A 16,339-nucleotide genomic window follows, 5' to 3' on the forward strand; every position below is an offset into this window, starting at 1 on the left:
AACAAATTACTTTCAGACGTTGGTGTTCTTTTTTCTCTTAACACGATGCCCTAAAGAGGAAGCTGGAGGAGGTGTATATAAGACCCTCTACACAGGAAGTAACGTCAGGAAGTAAGAAACTACCTTTTTTAACAGATGGTGAAGGTAAATCAATATGTTCAAGAGTGAAACTTCATCTTCCTCCATACAACTGATCTTTGTTTTGGTTTCTTTTGGAGATTCTTATTACAAAGATGTTGTGTATGTCTCTTTGCGAGTTGTTCAACATTTGTATTATTATTATTGGTACTGTGACCAAGAGAATGGTGATAAAAGCGGTCATGCATGTGGAAGCAGATACAACATCAGAGGGAAGTGGAAAGTGTAGAGTTCCACAAACCCCAATATAAGACATGATGGTATTTGCAGATGACAACATTTGTAGAAAGTGTCGAAGGTTATAAACCAAGAATACTAGAAGATAAATGGAGAAAATGGTCAGATTAAAAAAAGGCTCCATAAATGTTGAAAAAATTCTAATCAAAACCGAAATAAGTTTTCTCTGCAGGTTTGCTGGGCCCTCGCTTAAAGAGAGGCTAAGAAACATCGACGTAGATTCTACTTAACCTGCTCTACGCAGTAGTATGAGACAAAGCCTATAAAAAGACATTTCTTCCTCCTCTACAAGACTGTGCATTAGTGAAGTGAGTTAATAGACACTAACGTTGCTTCTTGGAGGTCTTCAAAATAATTGTATTATTTCAGACTAACATCTGATGAAGAGACAGAAGATGACAGAAGTTCTATCAACCAACTTGAGACAAATAAACAATTCTAGGAGGTTCCGTGCACTCAGTTTGACAGAAAATACGGCAACAGGCCTTTAAATTGAAGGTCATGAGTTTTTGAGTAAAACCCACAGAGATTTGTCTTTTCAGGTTCTTGAAACCAAAGCTTATTCACACGTGATAGCGTTTTATTACTTTTTATTTTGAGGCCATTTCTTCTTCAGCTCCATGAATATGTATAAGTAAATATACTGAAACTGCCTGAGTTAATAAGTGCTAACATTGCTTTCAGGACGTCTTCAAAATAATTGAATTATTTATTATTTTACACTAACATCCGATGAAGAGACAGAAGATGACAGAAGGTATATCAACCAGAAGTCACTTGAGACAAATAAACAGTTCTAGATCTTCAGAACCATGTATCTGACGTAAGAACTGCCAAAATACTCAGATAACCTAGAAATTAAAAAAATCAGCTGAACATTTGGGAAACGTCATGTAAATTCAAGTAAAGAAGAACGGAATCATTAACCTGAACACCAACAACCGAATACAAAATGTAAATAAGTCAGATTAAATGAGGCATGACTTCAAATTGGTTAAAAAAAATCCCCCAAGAAGAAAAGTTCAGTTGCACATCTGCTGCCGTGCGAGTCATCCTGTGAGGTTTGGTGAGATCGGTGTGACAAGCCAGCAACAGACGTTTGTATTGAAGGTCATGGGTTCCTGAGAAAAATCCACCGACCTTAGTCATGTCTGGTTCTTCCGAAGCTCTTTCATAACGAACGACTTTATTAACTTCAATATGTTTAGAAAACTAATAATGCTTCCTGATGTTTCTCATGCAAGTTTACTCCTTTTACCGTTGTGAGTCGCCGTGGTCGTCCAGGTTGGCTGTTGGAGTTTGAGGGAAGTAACCACCAGTCAGCAGAATCTGAACTGTGTCGGGAGGCGAGTGATCCGCTGGAGGAAGATCGTCTTCCGATTGTGACTCCACAACAACTGAAGCCACGTCTATGTTTCTCCGACTTGACTGGAGTAAGTTCGTGGGCACATCTGCAGTTGAACTGTCGGAAAATAAGTCTGGAGATAATTCCAGGGAGACATCGGTCACGTGAACATCCAGGAAGCTAACAACCAATCGTGTTGAGCCTCCTTCTTCTCCAGTGTCCACCACAGCTGCTTCTGTTCCGCCGTCGTCGTCCGCTCTCTGAGCAGCCAGAGTTGAAACTTGAGGTTTATAGCCCACGTGCTCCGGCTGGTGGTCCGAGCTCAGGGGTCGCCCATCTGAATCGTTCTGATTGGCCTCAGTCTGTATTGTGGGGTAAACATCATTTTGATCCTGGACCCATGTGATGGGGGAGAGTGGAGGGTCTTCAAGGCTGGGGGGGAATATTGGTTCAACTTCCTCCTGCTGGAGTCAGAAAGAACACATTCAAGATCAAACTGTTGCAGGCATGTCTGTCTGTCCTTGTGGACTTGGGTGTTAACCTTTATATATTCCTACAGCAGAACACAGTCAGTGGGAGTCGACGCCAGTTGAGTAAGGGAGGGGGACGTGGGAGGGGGCGAGCATTTTGGACGACTCTAAAGGAGTGAACACTGGCCCGGCCTTGAGAGATAAAGCCTTTTCAGCTGATTTCTCATCATTGTTTACTCTGACAAAACCCACCTATTGATTAAATGTTGAGTTTTAGTAAGAATGTTGAATTACTGTTGAATTACCATTTCTTTGTTGACAATCTGTCGCTGAATCAACATGAGACAAATGGTGGACATTTGTGGCGAGACTTTCACAGAGTTTTGACTTTGAATTTGGATTCAACGTAATCAATGCACATACTGTATACAGTAGTTAATAAATCTTGATTCACTGTTAGAATGCGTTCAAAATCCAACTTTGTTTCAATGTTGTTTTAATATCAGATATCAATGTTGCCTGATAAAGACATTGATCAGAGATTTCAACATGGATTCAGTGTATTTTAGCTTCCTGGTTAATAGCATAAAGGAATAAAGAGAACTAGGGGAGGAGGGGAGAGGGAAACTGGAGGTGGATTAGCAAGTTATGGAAATGATACTTATTAAATACAGTCTGTTTAAAATATGGTGTAACTGTCTTTGAAATGTAATATATTTGAATTTCCTTTGGAGTCTTCTGACCCCCTTCCTGCCCGCTTACAATAACACGAGGTGCTCCAACTCTATTTTATATATTAGTTATATATTATGTCATGTATATATGGTTTGAATTTGACTCATTTGAATTTTTATGGAGGAGTCTTCTGTCAAAACTATTGCCCACCTTCAATTAACAAAAAGTTCTGGAAACTTCCCATAACTTATAATTGAATATATAGGGTTCGAATTTAACTTAAATGGGACACATTAAAAATATATATTTTCAAGGGGGTCTCCTGCCTTCTCTCTTGTGCCTTGCCTTTCTTTGACCTGATCGAGTTGCCCCCTACTACAACCTTCATCCAGGCACTGTATCTTTATTCTTGGAGAGGAATGTGTTCAGGAATCATGATACAAGACAATCTTAAATATTTTAACTCTTCATTACAACCTTCCTTTAAAAACATGGTACACAACAAAGGTTTTCTCCAGAGCTCCAGACTTTTAGATGTTGAGCCTGGAGACCTGATGTTATCCAGAGAGCAGGAGAAACTATGCATGAGAGAAATCTGAGCCTTCAATATGCACCACAACGGGATATCAATGTTTTTTGGACAATTCTTTCCATGACAAAGCCATGAAGGCAAAGGTTAGAGCCCTACTAGGGCCCAATAACTTTCCCTGCACGAGAATATCACCATTTCCTGCTCAAGCCCAATTGTTTTCACAATTATAAGATTCAACAAAATAACATGTGTTTATCAAGTTCATCAGTTTTGTTTCATTAAAAAGAATAAACCCAGTTAAGTAAAACAAATAAAAGAGGGATGCACCTGTGAAGTAGCAACTTTTTATGTAATATATTGATATATAGTGAGATTTGATGGGTTAGTAGGATGTTAAGATTTTAAAACATATATTTTATTTAAAAAAAAAGAGAAGCATTTCTAGTGGTTGTTAAAATGTACCTCCAGAAGTCTGATGGCTTTGCTGTTGCTCAGTTCCCAGGACATGCACTTCTCTTTCATGCTGTGAGGAGGAAACACTTGTGCGTTACTACAGATGTTGAGGTGAGACCGTTATAAAAGCGAAGACATAGTTCTGAATACCTCTTCCTCAGACAGCGCCAGCACAGGAGGTTGGCGATGAGGGTGATGAAGATGGAGGAGATGATAACCAGCACCGTCATCAGTCCAGCTGAAGCAGAGACGACAGTTGTAACGATGGGAGAACAACTCAGCGACGATTCAAAGACTGACATGTCGGGGGTTTAGGGTGAGAAGAGACCAGCCCTCCTCGGGGCCCCTCTCCTGCTGAGGTGGACGCGCTCATCTGAATTGCCAGAGGTCCTTCAGGAGAGTTCAGTTCCTTTTGTCTGGGGACTGATGCTGACACGGTCACTGGAAGAAACCAACATAAACGTAGTCATTGTTCAATACAAGAGGAGGAGTCGACTCAATCCCTGTAGTCACGCCCGCTTTGTTTATACAACAAATCCCTTGGATACGGAGACTTGCGGGATTGATGATGTGCGGTGAAGAAGCTTGATGTTTGACCAATCAAAGCAGAGTGGGTGTGGTTATGGTAAACACGATTCTATTTCCAGTAAAACAGTGTTTTAAGTGGGCTTAAGATCATTTTCTAATGTAAATATTTCAATGAAAAAAGAGTTTTGTACGAACAGACACATACTACAATAGAGGTCCAACATATATTTAAGACACACTTAAATCAACGCATTAGTTGCACTTTTAGGGGCCATATATGTGGTACCATGGGACAGGGGGGGCAAAACCCAAAAGAAAGACTTGACAAAGAAAAAAAACATAATATGAAAAGTATGTACCGAATGAAAAGATTGGTAGGAAATATTTTTTTTCTAAATATAAAGTCTTGTGTGTCTTTTATAAGGCCTATAATCATGGAAAGGAGAAAATAAATCAACTAGTGTCCTTAAACAGAAACAAAGGTTTTATTAGAGTGTATTTTGTATTTTAATAATGTATTATTAAAATGTATTTTATAATGTATTTTGAGTTACTTTGCCCAGGTCTGGTGTAAACGCTGACTCTTCTAACTCTGCTGCTGTCTTTGTGTCTTCAGAACCTAATGGCAGGTCTCACTACTGACCTAGAAAACGTTTCTTTTCTTGTCTCAACCCACTCAACCATGTCTGCACTACCTTTTTGTATCTTCCTCCTTCCTCCACATGTCTTCTGTCCTGCTTCTACTGCTCGTCATGTTTTTTTTTATTCTCAGCTTCTCCTCACTCTCCGTCCTACTGTCACTACGGATCACCATATCATCATCAACCATCATGGTCCATAGAGGCTCCTCTCCAAAATTTTAATTGACTATATTTTGTACCAGAATATATTTTTTATTGTAAATTCACAGTAAATACATCATATTTCATTAAACCGAATAGTACGGTTCAAAATACATTTTGAGTTAATGAAATCATGCAAAGCGAAGACATCTTAGTTTGACTGCAAAACCACCTCCTGCCGTCACTGAGCGGACTTGAGTCAAAGTGAAAACGACTCAGCCTCAAGTTAACATATTCAACCACGTTCGGTTTAACAAGGTGACATTAGAGCGAGACAGGAACTATCACGACAGCAGCGTGCCAGTAGAATGACATTTCAAATAAAAGTGTCATTTCCAACCTGCAGTGCGGTGGAAACCACGATCAAAGGAAGGTGAAGTACATCTCAGACATTCAGGGAACAGGAAACTTCATGTTGCAGGTAATTGTTTACTCATGTTTAACCCCTTAAATAACTCACATGATTGATGATGCAATCATGAAGCAATCATAATATATTTCTTCATACGTATTTAAATCCACATGATTGTTGGAAACTCCACATAATTGTGATCATCTGCTCGTTGTTCCAGGATCAAACTTTACTGGAATGTTCACAGAAATTGTGTCTGACCTGTTTTTGAGTTATTTTGCATGAATGTATAAAACATTGGAAATGTCACAGTAACAGCTGCTGCTTCTGTTTTACACAGGAACATTCTTGTGTTCATCACACACACTCTCTATCTCTTACGCACACACACATGCACACAAACTAACTCTTCCTCACAAACACACACACACAGTATATCTGTTTAACAAACAAACACAAACTCTCTTTCTCTCACACTTGCACACAAACTCTTCTTCACAAACACACACAGAGTATATCTGTCTCACAAACAAACACACACACTTTCCATCTCTCACACTTGCACGTAAAACACAAACTAACTCATCCTCACAAACACACACACGGTATATCTGTCTCACAAACACACACAAACTCTCTATCTCACACACTTGCACGCACACACATCAAACAGACTAACTCTTTCTCATGAACACACACACACTATACATTTGTCTCAGAAGCACACACACACAACTATATCTGTCTATCAAACAGATCAAACACACACACACACAAACTATCTCTCTTACACCAACACACATGATTTCTTTCTCTAAAACACGCACACAATCAATTCTATCTTAAAAAGACACACACGCACAAACACCCCATCTCTAAAACCAAGACAACCACACAAAATATCTCAAAAACAATCTATTTTGTCACAAAAAAACACACAAGGGAGTGAAACTACTGACCAACAAGCTCAGAGTTGTGAGGCTCAAGTGTGTGAACATAGACGGTGTAGTGGGTCAAGAATCCTCTCTGTTGGTCCACAGCAGCATCACTCCACTGAATCCACACCTGCCTGCTCTCGTGCACCACGACTGTCACGGACGGGCCCAGCAGTGGTTCTGGAACAATTGAAGGATCTCCCATGAGAAATGTTTTGCTCTCCTCTGAACTAACACGAGACACTTACTGAGCTCCCTGCAGTAGAACAGGCGGGATGATGGAGCACTGACCCCTGTCAAGGTCACCGCGTACAAAGACACTCTGAATCTGACTCCAGCAGTCAGTCCTGAAACACAGCAGTGTTGTCATGCACCAACTCGCCACAAGATGTCGCCGCTGCTCTGACGAGCAAACTTTTTAAAAATGATTTTTTTTTCTCCGTATTTTAGACAGAAAATAACAATTATTATTGTTATTATAATGATGAGGGTATAGGCTGCAGTAATACTGCTTTTGTTCAGAATCCCATATGTTACCTTTTTAAATTTTAAGTAAATCTATCCATTTCTAACCTGTAAGGAACTTGCTTATTCTTAAAGATAACTTCTACCCTTCTCTACTTTAAGTCTTGTTTTCGGTCAATGCTCACTCGTTATTTCTCCCAAAAGACTATTGGAACCTCCATTGACGCCGACCTAATTGCAATTCTTTATCTCAAATGTTGTGAAACTGGTTCATAACAGGTTTTATTAAACCATCTGGGACCAGAGTTCTGATCCCACATCTGCAGAAGGAGAAGCGTTTGTGGTTTCTTCCCACGTTTTAAAAACATTAACAGGTCATTTGATGAATTTGATATTTTATCCATATTTACACACGATCTTCGCTGTGTGGTTTTATGTCCAATGACATTTAGGTTACATGTACATTTGTTTCAGAGTTTTGAACCCTTGTGTTTGCCCTGAAAACAAATGTGTCTGAGGTAAACCTTATGTAGAGATAAAACAAGGATTAAATTGTATTACATTACAGAGTTTTTCATTTGTTTCAAGAGTTAGTTAAACAATAAATAATTCAAGAGAAGGTACGGAAGGTAAATGGACTGGATTCGAGTCAGTTCAGAGTTTTAAAATGAGTTTCAAGAGTTTGTAAATTTGTTCCAAAAGTCATTACATTTATTTCAATTTAAAAAACCTTTTCAGATGGTAAGATGTTATTTTTTATAAAAATCAGTTTGTAATTCAAGATTGGAATAGTTTGTAAATGTGTTTTCTAATTGCCGTTTCATCAAATATGTACCGAGGAGGAAAAACGAATCCGAAAATTGATTTAGCACGCCCCCTGCCGTTAATCTGTGTATTGAGCGCTTTTCAGTGTGTTAATGAACTCTGATCTTTTTCATTATTAACGTGTTTTGGACTTTGGGATTCAATTTAATGCCTTTTATTTAATTATATTATATTATTTATTTTAGTGTTCAATAAAATTACAACACTATAATAATAAATACATTATTTCATAATTGCTATTGTATAATAAAATAATGATATTTGTGATTTAAACATCTTTATAAAGGTATTATAAATGGGCTTTTGGTTAATGTCTGAATCCTTTACACTTCCCATGAGAAGGTGGATTCATTTCCTCTCTACCTGTTATGCTGCTGGTGTTTTGGTCGGCAGCTGCTACTTTCCACCACAGATCGTTGGCAGGAACCCTCGTCCACTCGACCACAAAGTACAAGACGTCACCAGGGTTGGTCAGGTAAGACCAGGAGACCAGCACAGATCCTTCGTCGTCTGAAGGAGACACATCTGTGATCGCTGGTCCAGGACCAGCTAACCCAGAATCACATATTTTTAGTCAACAAAAGAGCATTTAGTCAGTAAGTGAGTCCTCACCTGAGCGTGTGAGCAGCACACGAGCAGGTGGAGAAATCCCATAAGAGGTGACGGCACTGACGCCCAACGCTTGAACCTGTGATGGGACCTGGACGTCACATTGGCTTTGAGCCGCTGCACACTTCACTTCCTCTTTGTCTTTCATGTTGATCTTGTAGTTTAGAAGTTCTCCACTGAACTCTCCTGCAGGAAGAGCCTGAGAGGGAAACTTTACTTTTCTCTGGAGGAAAAATGTAACCAAAAGGTTTAGTACCTTCCACATGACGGTCACTGTTCGTAGCCCGTTCTTCCCCTGATCTCCAGCAATCCTCCACGTCTGCAGTGCCTTCGACGGACCTGAAGACAATTTTAGATAATGCTGTTTAGATAATGTTGTTTAGACAGTCACAAATCAACTTTCATTTCATTACGTCTATGCTTTTGTCAGTTAAAAAAAAATATTTATCTGGAAATTTGGGATAAAAAGAGCTGGAGGTATAATAATAACATAATAAGAAACATTTTTCTTGATAAAAAAATGTATTTTTTGAAAGAAAAAAGTTGGCTTGTTATTTCGATTGCTATTATATTGATTATTAATTTTATTGTGTGCCACATTTTAATGACATATGGAACTGTTAATACTTTATAATACAAACATTATATGTATATATATATATTTTAATCAGATGAATGATGAATTGGAAGCTGCTTTAGGTTCCCATGTCAGGCCCTGTTCTGGTGGCAACATTTGAAATCACCTCTTCCTGCGGTTCTCCCGGCTGAGGGAAGACTCCACTTGCTGCAGCGGCTCAGCTCCTCTTCTGATGTAGCGTCACATGATCTGACCTGGAACTTGTACTCAGATAAAGGCTCCAGTCCAACTACTTGGATCATGTCCTTGATGATGGTGTGTTTTTTCAATTCCTGTTAGGAACAGAAATGGTCTTCACAAGACTGTTCTGCACCGACTCTGCTGTCATTCAGTCAGGTTACCCAGAATCCATCACTTTTACTGAGGTTGACCAGCAAGGTCAGAGGTCGGGAGTCGTCGTGGGTCTCTAATTCTAACCTGGCTTCAGAGTCCATGAACGTCACCTGCTTGATCTGCGGCGTCTCTGGTACGACGGTCAAAGAAAGTGAACACGCTGGAGACAGATCAGTGTTGGATCATCACATGAGTTACAGTGGTGAGCAGGTGGAACATCAACGTGAAACACACCTGTGCTGTTCACACAGAGGCTGAACACCTCAGAGTGTGAGACCCCAAATATGTTACGAGCGCTGACCCTCAGCTGGAAGAGAGTCGCGTCGACCGGTCGCCATCGTGGCAGCTTGACACAAGAGGTATGGACTGACCACTCAAGAAACTGGGCCTCCCTGAAGGACGACAATTCACTTTTTAAAACACAACTATACTCAGTCCAGAAGCTTTTGAGCTCTGTGGATAACCATGACCTGATCAATGAGTTCTTACCTGGACAAGGCCACGTTGTAGGTCGTTTCCACATGCGTTTCTCGTCCTTTATCCCAAGAACACTCAATGAAGTCCGAGCCCGCCGTGGTTTCACATGATACATTTTTGGGTTTATCTGGACGCACTTGAAGAGAGACAGATGGAACTTATAGGTTTGACACTCCTGGAGAACTTTTTGTGTAACCAAAAATATTCAAAACTTAAGTATTCAAGTTCTATGTCATTTGGTGCTCGCCCTCTAACCGCTTGGCTATTGGTTTATCCTCAGCCCTGCCTCATCTTTGAGAAAGCTTAATGAACTGGCCACCCAGCTGGGTGCAGTCAACTTCCTATTGCGGTGGCGTAAAGGGTTATTGGTCCAAGATCACTGACATCATCCTATATTGGCGTCCCTGTTAGTGAGGTACCTTGCTGGAGGGTGACAACAAAGCGCTGACCAGGAGTCTGAATCACAACTAAGAGGTAAGTAATTCTCTTTTTGATTTCAAAAAGAGTTTTGCCTCGAAGAACTGTGAAGGCTTGCTGATCTGTGTTTTGATTAGTCATATTAAACTCCCCACAAAAAACACGAACCATTAAAGAGGAAGAGTGAATTCCTGGGGTCAACGTAGAAAACAGGGCACAGTGAAACAGTCTGTGTGACCTTTTTTTTAGATCAAGCTTGGGGCCAATTGAAATAAAGGCCAGACCGTGGTTAGGGTAAAAAATGGTTTTAAACTGGTGGATACGTGCCAGAAGGGTACCGAGTAAGTCCATGATAACTAAACTGAGGCTGTCAGGTGATTATTAATAGCTTAAGATAATCAGAGCCTGCTGATAAGGTTTGGGCTAAAATAGATATAGGACAGTTTTATTATTGTCTCTAGAAGGGTCATAGAAATCAAAGTAGCCAGTTGAACAAGAGTAATACAACTTTTGGCAGCTGAGCGGCGTTGGTTGTGGTACCCGGAACAGAAAATCGCGGTCTTAGAAAATAGGGACAATTAATGATGTGATGACGATTTCACATCAAATGTTAAATTATTAATAATAAACCAAAAGCTGCGTAGAGAAAGCAGAAAAAGTGTTTGCGTAGGAATAAGAGTGTGTGTCCGCACTAGTGATTATGTGTGTGTGTATGCTGGAATAGCTCCTATCTAACAAGAGAATTCCAAATCCTCTCAACAGATCTGCATATAATCATAAATTACCAAAATATTATAACCAACGTATATAATCTGTCGCTACAAAAATATTAAAAAGCAACGTATACAGTATACTCGTTCATATATTTCAAAGTTGCGTGTACTGTTAATGTGTGTTAAATGGTGGACGGATGAAACGTTGTAACTTGATGTGAAACACAGCTGTGGAATAACTCAAGGGAGAGTTAATAAATCAACAAAAATCTTGAGCCTGTCTGTAGAAAGAGGTAATGGTTGGAACTTGGAAAACATTGTGTTTGGACATTGTCATGTAGTTGGAATTGTATTCAGGCTTTGTCAGAGTTACAGGCCCGAAGGGAGATCGAAATAGTTGATTCTGAAGTGTGTAACACAGTTAAAATTGAGATCTGGTGCACTAACAGGTTTGAAGGGAGAAATTTGGGCCTTGTAATATTCTAGTGTGTGACGCAGTTAAAAATTGAGGAGAAGGGCGTTGCCCATAGGGTCCTCTGGACCACAAGGTTGAAACGGTTTTCAGAGAGGACTATCGACCAGAGTGGTCAAAACTAGACTGAGGCCGAAATAAGAAGATAAGGAAAGACACTAGAGGGGTGGGACTAGAGGATATAACTAACCCACTCCGGAGATTCTCCATTTTGAATTGAAAACATCATTTTGAAGTGAAGTTGATGCCATTTTGAATCAGAGTCACCAGTTGTAGTCCAAGAGAAGCCATTTTTGAAATCCAACAGAAACCATTTTGGAAAAGTAACAGCAGCTCATGGCAGCAGCTCACCAGCGGTGCGACTGGGCTTGCTGCAAATGAGTGACATTTTCTGTCTTAAGCCCTTAGTGTCTTTCTTTTTGAGTCGAGGAGTCATCAGTGTCGATACGTCCGAACCCGGCGTTCCGTCTGATGGTTCTCAACTCCTCCTTCCGTGGAACAAATCTCACGCTGCGGGCCTTCCAACCGCCGCCACACTTGGACCCGGTTCAAGATCGCCTTCACTTGTTTGTCCTGTGAGGGTTTTGTTTTGCGGCGCCTGGCCTCATTCGGCCAGTCGGATGGCTAATTCTTCTGCCACTGTAGATATTGTCTGGGTGAGCCGGTCTCCCCTTAGAGGTATCTCATTGGGTGAGATCGCCCATTATCCAGGCCTACCAGGCAGTGGGTGGATCTGCTCCTAGCAAATAAGGGGCACATTCCACCCGTGGTGTGGCAGCTTCAGTGGCTCTTTGTCGGGGTGTTGCAGCAGAAGACATGTGCTCAGCTGCTTCTTTGGCGTCCACCGCAACATTCTCTAGAGCCTCGACGTGGCGACAGGATCAGTAGCTCATACTCTTTTTGAGCGATGCCTTCCCCCTGAGGCCCGCTGCTCCAGTGGATTTGGATGAACCAATAGCGAAGCGGTTTGAGGGCGAGCACCAAATGACGTTGAACCCCTGAGTTATGATCATAATCTCAGGTTCTATGAATCTATCTTGGTGCGAAGCCCTCTAACCATGTAAGCCAGCAGCTGCCTTTCTTGCTGAGTTTTCAGTTGGAGGAAGTGCGGCGGGTCTTTCCCGCCTTTATAGGAAGTGGACTGTAACCAGCTGAGTGGCGAGTTCATTTAGCTTTCTCAGAGGCGAGGCAGGGCCTCGGAAATAAACCAATAGCGAAGCAGTTAGAGGGCTTGGCACCAATTCGTAGAACCAGAGATTATGATCATAACTCAGAGGGTTTGTAAATTTTGCGAATTTGTAAATTCTTTGTCAAAACATCTCAGATTTCCTAAATATTCTATTTAGCCTATTCTGCCTCACTCAAATGTTGAAGTCTTCCTCTCCAAGATGCAGTAAGTTTCTCATCATGATGATTCTTTGTTTTAAAGTTATTACTTTATAAAGTTCTGTTACAAGAACTGAGCCCATTATTATGATAATAATAATAATAATAATAATAATAATAATAATAATGGCCTTCACTCTTGCAGTAGCAAAGAACGTGCTGCTACTTTCTGTGTACACGTCTCTAGGAGGTGGAGACTTCTGACTAATGTAAATATTTCAATGAAAAGAGAGTTTTGTACAAACAGACACATACTGATGAGCACAATAGAGGTCCAAGATCTATTTAAGACACACTTAAATAAACACATTAGTTGACCTTTAAAGATATTGTAAATGTGTAGTATTTTGTACATTAATTTCAAGTTCAAGTTCTTTTATTATCAAATATACATGTATATCAAGACATACAGCATAGATGATATTTTAGTCCTCTCAGACTATTTCTATGAATTTTGTACATGTGTTTCTAGATTTAATAAAAACTTTTCAAGCGTTTTCTTCTCCAGAATGTTATATAACGCAAAAAAATGTTTGTTCCGACTCACGGCCGCTGTGAAGCGTCAGTCCGTCGACCAGCTTCGGCTTGTCCTCCTCGAGCTTGCACACTGCATTTGTACTAGGCGTCGTGACTTTATACAGATGAAACGTGGTCGTGCAGTTGACTGAAGCTCCTCGTCTCACCTTCGACACACCTTCGACCTCCAGGATCAACTTGAACCTAAATATAGAAAAAAGGTCATAATAGACAAATAAACGATTGAATATTGTTATGGCACCTGTGCCGACAATCAAAGAGGTGGCAGTGGAACGTCAGATCGGAGCCCTGAAGGAAGGTAGGACTCGGCTCCACGGTCAGTTTGCCGAGGCGCTTTAGGCTCCCACCAGAAGATTCTGTCAGAGAAAGATCCGTTTTGATTTGCTCATTGTGATGAATGGAAATAACGACATTTGATGGAGGCCTATCTAGGTGAACGTCGCTAAAATTTATGTTTAGATGAAAATGTATCCATCAGCCATATTTAACTCTTTAGTTTCCCTCATCAGCTCTTGGAGTTGACTTCAGTTCACTTAAAATCATCATCATTAAGTTGGTCGTTCTGACACCCGGAAATTACATGAGCTCTGAGAAATGTAAAAATATAATAAAAGGATATAATAAATTAGACAATCTAAACTTCTAATTGGATTTTTTAATGAAGAATGAACACTTACATCTTCTGGCTATTGCATCACTCGAGCATTTGCAGGAGCCAAGGTCTCAAGCAGGCGAGGCACAAATATTTTATATGATTGATTTGTTCTGTTTTCAGTATTTAGATCAACATCAATAACCCTATAACTATTGATAGCCAAGCCATTGATTTGTTCTGTTTTCAGTATTTAGATCAACATCAATAACCCTATAACTATTGATAGCCAAGCCACTGTGAAGTAGGAAAATATTTGCGGAATAGTACATTTGTAAGTTTAGCTAGTCGCTAACAACCGTGTTACAATTCAGATATCACTGGTAGAAACACACTTTTGTGACGGTCAACCTTTATTTAAATTGTTCAACATAGATAAGAAAATCAAGTTTTAAACCTAAAAAACTTTGAGAAAAAAATGTTGGGCGACAAATGAATGAATACATCCGAGAATGAATGGATGTAGAGATAGACTCACGTCTGATGGAAGCAGGTAGAAAAAGGGTGATGAAGCAGCAGAAGAGTCTGTGAAGGAGGTTCATCTTGTCTCTTCATATCTGACGTGCAGCAGCAGCTGTTCTGATGAAAGAGAGAGAAAGAATTGACATTTCTTCACATCTTACAACAGGTGTTCAGGGAGGGATGGTGGCTAGCAGAGGTTAGCAAGAAGCCCTGGAGCACAAAAGTATCATGAGAAGAACTCACCCCTCCCTCAACCCTGCGTGTGAACGACTGCTGCCTCGGTGAAAAACAACTTCAGGAGGCGTCTGACCTACTTTGGCGGTATTGTGACATGGTCCGGAACTTTCAAGACGACAGCAGTTCCACCTCAGAAATGATGTGATGTGACGCTGATGTGAGTTTGAGATGAGAACTATTCACGAAAGAGTCTCCGTTCATGAAGGAGTTGATCTTCTTCCTTCAGGATTGATCAGAGATGGAATGAGTCATGTCTGAAGGTTAATGTCTTCCCATGTGACTGAAGTTGAAGATTCAGGTGTTTATCAAGCAGAGATTTCCCCTCACGGTGGAAACAGACGTCACCGTCAGGATGAAAGAGATCTTCAGATCGAGGTGATTTCCTCAATTTAAATATCTAAAAGAATCTTGATGATCTGAGCTGCGAGAGCTCTCAGATGTAAGATGAGGTACGGTGAACCCACGCACCAAGAATCTTTCAAAATCAAAGTTTTGTTCAAGTTGATTTGCTCCTGAAGCTGCAGTCAACAGAAACCTACAATATAAAGTTCTTTAAAGTACAATTTCAGGCACTAGGATCAGATAATGATGAGAACTAATCATGATCTTCATCTGACAGGAGACTCAGATCGATACGGACCAGAATATCACGGTTCAAGAACTCTTTCTACCAGTCATCTACCCGGATCATGACTATTATTTCTAACATTTAATGTATTTATTTATTTATTAATAAATTCTTCATTTATATTTTCATTGTATGTTAATAGTGTTTTTATTTCACTTATATTATTTCATTATTTTACCCTTATTTTTGTGTTGTTTTTTTTTTTTACCTACTTTTGTTTATTTCTTGTTGTGTTTACAACGCTTTTCTGATTCCTAGTTCATTTTAATAGATGCTGCCAGGTTTAAAAAGGAGGGATAAGTTCAACACCTGAGCCACAGTTTACTGTTCATGTTCAATGTGTGATACATCAATTATCTATTGAGCCAAAAAGGTTGTTCGACTCTTGAGTATTCACGACTTGAAAAGCTAAGATTGATGTTGGCATGAACTGAGGCTTCAGCAGACAATATATATTGTGGGAAACTAAACTGATCGCTTATAAAACATTTTTAAACTATATATTTATTGTTATTATTATTTACACTTTACAATAAAACATACCGTTTATTTTCCTCCAAATCCACAATTATTAATATTAACAACAAAAAACAAAAAATTCAATTTTGAAAATACAATAATGACTTACAATGAATTACAATGCAGCTCGTGGTTATTTAAAGAAAAGGAAATCACATTTTGACAAAGAATCTCTTTAAAGAAAACCTCATTTTTTTTTCATTTAGGTTTTCTTTGATGTCTCGGATCCAACCTTTATGATTAGTAGGACAAAGGTTTTTTACAGTTCAATAAAATAGTCTTTCAAGGGAGAACCAAAGTAAATTCAACTATTCTCTACTTGTGTTGGACTGTAGTTGCACCTCTTATCATGTTCAGTAGACATAAAATAGGAAGCGTATCACAGGCCAAACCATTTACAAACCATTGATCGTGCTCTTGTTTGTTAGATCTTGTTGACTCAGTCGAGAACTTCAAAGCTGTC

The 16,339-nt window shown here is 39.7% G+C and overlaps 1 protein-coding gene across 1 annotated transcript; it reads right to left on the reverse strand.

Annotated features, from left to right (window-relative positions):
* Positions 1-1,065: 1,065 nt before the first annotated feature.
* Positions 1,066-14,672, reverse strand: il23r (interleukin 23 receptor). The gene is made up of 16 exons (XM_087784580.1): positions 14,509-14,672; positions 13,620-13,734; positions 13,389-13,561; positions 9,866-9,989; positions 9,611-9,768; positions 9,385-9,536; positions 9,150-9,315; positions 8,663-8,745; positions 8,410-8,605; positions 8,161-8,346; positions 6,756-6,854; positions 6,532-6,687; positions 4,151-4,291; positions 4,001-4,088; positions 3,860-3,920; positions 1,066-2,184 (listed from the first exon to the last, which is right to left on the reverse strand). The coding sequence occupies exons 1-16, from the start codon at positions 14,570-14,572 to the stop codon at positions 1,630-1,632; spliced, it is 2,517 nt and encodes an 838-aa protein (XP_087640706.1). The 5' UTR covers positions 14,573-14,672; the 3' UTR covers positions 1,066-1,629.
* Positions 14,673-16,339: the final 1,667 nt, after the last annotated feature.

This window comes from Callionymus lyra, chromosome 2, assembly GCF_982586985.1.
Source record: "Callionymus lyra chromosome 2, fCalLyr1.hap1.1, whole genome shotgun sequence".
Classification (NCBI taxonomy): Eukaryota; Metazoa; Chordata; class Actinopteri; order Syngnathiformes; family Callionymidae; genus Callionymus; species Callionymus lyra.